Source organism: Alosa pseudoharengus, unplaced genomic scaffold (assembly GCF_046254945.1).
Source record: "Alosa pseudoharengus isolate Yale_2024_CS ecotype anadromous, Long Island Sound unplaced genomic scaffold, YU_APseudo_1.1 YU_APseudo_1.1_scf_16, whole genome shotgun sequence".
Classification (NCBI taxonomy): Eukaryota; Metazoa; Chordata; class Actinopteri; order Clupeiformes; family Clupeidae; genus Alosa; species Alosa pseudoharengus.
In genome coordinates, this window is record NW_027468630.1 from 36593121 (window position 1) to 36595202 (window position 2082).

A 2082-nucleotide genomic window follows, 5' to 3' on the forward strand; every position below is an offset into this window, starting at 1 on the left:
TTCATTGCTTGAGTCATTACATACAAAATTGTTGAACTATTTGTCACAATGCTGTAGAATTGCAAAGAGCACAGTGAAAATGTGAAATGTACGTATTCAGTGTCTTGTACTCACTTACTTCCCTAACTACAGCAATGTGTAACTTTACTGTAGTTTTCAAAAGGCTGTACAATCAGTGTATAGTGCTGTCTTGAGCATGTTCAGGTAGTGTCACTGACTTCTGACCTTTTTTTGCATTGGAAAACACAGAGAGAATAAACTGTCATAATGAAAACATGACAAAGCCATTTGACTATCTTGTTCATAAACAATGGTGTCAAGACTTCTCATTTTGATGACACTGGCAGTTTAATTGACATGAATACTTGCTTTTGAGGAATGGACTATCCATTTTGAGCAAGTGACGTGCTTTTGCAGGTTATCCACTAGGTTTTGCAGTTTGCACTAATTGTTTTGAGAAATGCACTAACTGCTGATCAAATGTTAATAGTGATGTGAGAAAAGCACCAAAGCGACTGAGAAAAACTGTAACAGACTTAGTCTTATGGAGTGAAATAAATTATATAGTATGTATATATTTTTAGAAACATTTACACCATTTACTATTGGCATAATTTATTGCTGCATGACTTCAGTGAAAAGGCCTTGATGAAAAATATTCTAGTAAAAGTGTAGTTGGTCTCATTGATTATAGGAGACAGCAGAAATGGGGGGTTAGAAATGTTTATTGTGAGATGAACAAAGGGCGGGAATGAACAATGATTTACAATGAATGACAACAGCACATGTGCAATTAAGATCAAAATGCAGAATGGCGCTGGAGTGACAATGGAACATTTTGCCTGAAGGAATTGATTGGTGTGAAAATCAAAGGGTGTGAAAAAAAATGTGTGTGCGTCTTTGCTTGTGTGTGAGTACAAGTGTGTTTAGAAACACTTCCTGTGGACGATGGAAGGTCCAGCCTCTTCATACTCATCCTTGCTGATCCACATCTGCTGGAAAGTGGACAGGGAAGCCAAGATGGAGCCGCCAATCCATACAGAGTACTTACGCTCAGGAGGGGCAATCATCTGTGTTCAACACAGTACAATACAGGGGTCAGCTTTACAATCACCAAGTACAGATAGATAGATAGATAGATAGATAGATAGATAGATAGATAGAATATGTAACAATTACAGAACTTCCAAAGCCTTCCATGTGTACATCACTCCACATCTTCACATGCGATCAGGGATGTAGTGGTAAAATAAGAGGTGGGTAAACTATGAATTTTGTAATCTCGGTGAGGTGGACTGCGCCATGCGATAGGCTCCTATCGGATTTTTAAAAAAAAAAGGCATTCAGAACATGTTTGATTGGTGGAGGTTATTGTCCCATGTTTATAACAATACCAGTGGTATTACATGGTTCCTAGAGTGTTGATGACTGCATATTGTGAATGTGGATAATACAGTGTGATTTTTGAATGTTAAAAGTTGCAATTGGTGAATAGACCCTTTTGAGAGGTGGATAAACTCTAATAAGAGGTGGATAAACTCTATTTCTGAAATTTCAGAGGTGGATAAACTGCGTTTACTTGCATTTATCCTCCACTACATCCCTGCATGCGATGAAGATGGAGAGTCGGGTTCTGTACCTTGATCTTCATGGTGCTGGGTGCCAGGGCTGTGATCTCCTTCTGCATGCGGTCACCGATACCTGGGTACATGGTGGTACCACCAGAGAGCACATTGTTGGCGTACAGGTCCTTACGGATGTCAATATCGCACTTCATGATGCCGTTGTATGTGGTCTCATGGATTCCAGCAGACTCCATACCTAACAGAAAACAAAGAATAATGGATATTGAATGGACTACTACAGTCTTTCAACTCTGCAGTGTATCAAGTCAAGGTTTTCGGAGGAAAGGAGCAAAGCCTGGCTTTGAGTAGTCCTAATGTTGTAAGACTCACCAATGAAAGAGGGCTGGAACAGGGTCTCAGGGCAACGGAACCTCTCGTTACCAATGGTGATGACCTGGCCGTCGGGCAACTCGTAGGACTTCTCCAGGGAGGAGGAAGATGCGGCCGTGGCCATCTC

At 40.6% G+C, this 2082-nt stretch overlaps 1 protein-coding gene across 1 annotated transcript in view; it reads right to left on the reverse strand.

Annotated features, from left to right (window-relative positions):
• Positions 1–707: 707 nt before the first annotated feature.
• The window catches only part of LOC143126009 (actin, alpha cardiac muscle 1-like), a 3917-nt gene continuing 2542 nt past the window's right edge, over positions 708–2082 (reverse strand). Inside the window, exons 6-8 of the mRNA XM_076287922.1 lie at positions 1956–2082; positions 1640–1821; positions 708–1070 (exon numbers count right to left, since the gene is read on the reverse strand). The exon at positions 1956–2082 is cut by the window's right edge and continues 65 nt beyond it. Of these exons, the coding sequence (XP_076144037.1) occupies positions 927–1070; positions 1640–1821; positions 1956–2082 (453 nt within the window). The 3' untranslated portion in view covers positions 708–926. The remainder of the gene's footprint in view (positions 1071–1639; positions 1822–1955) is intronic.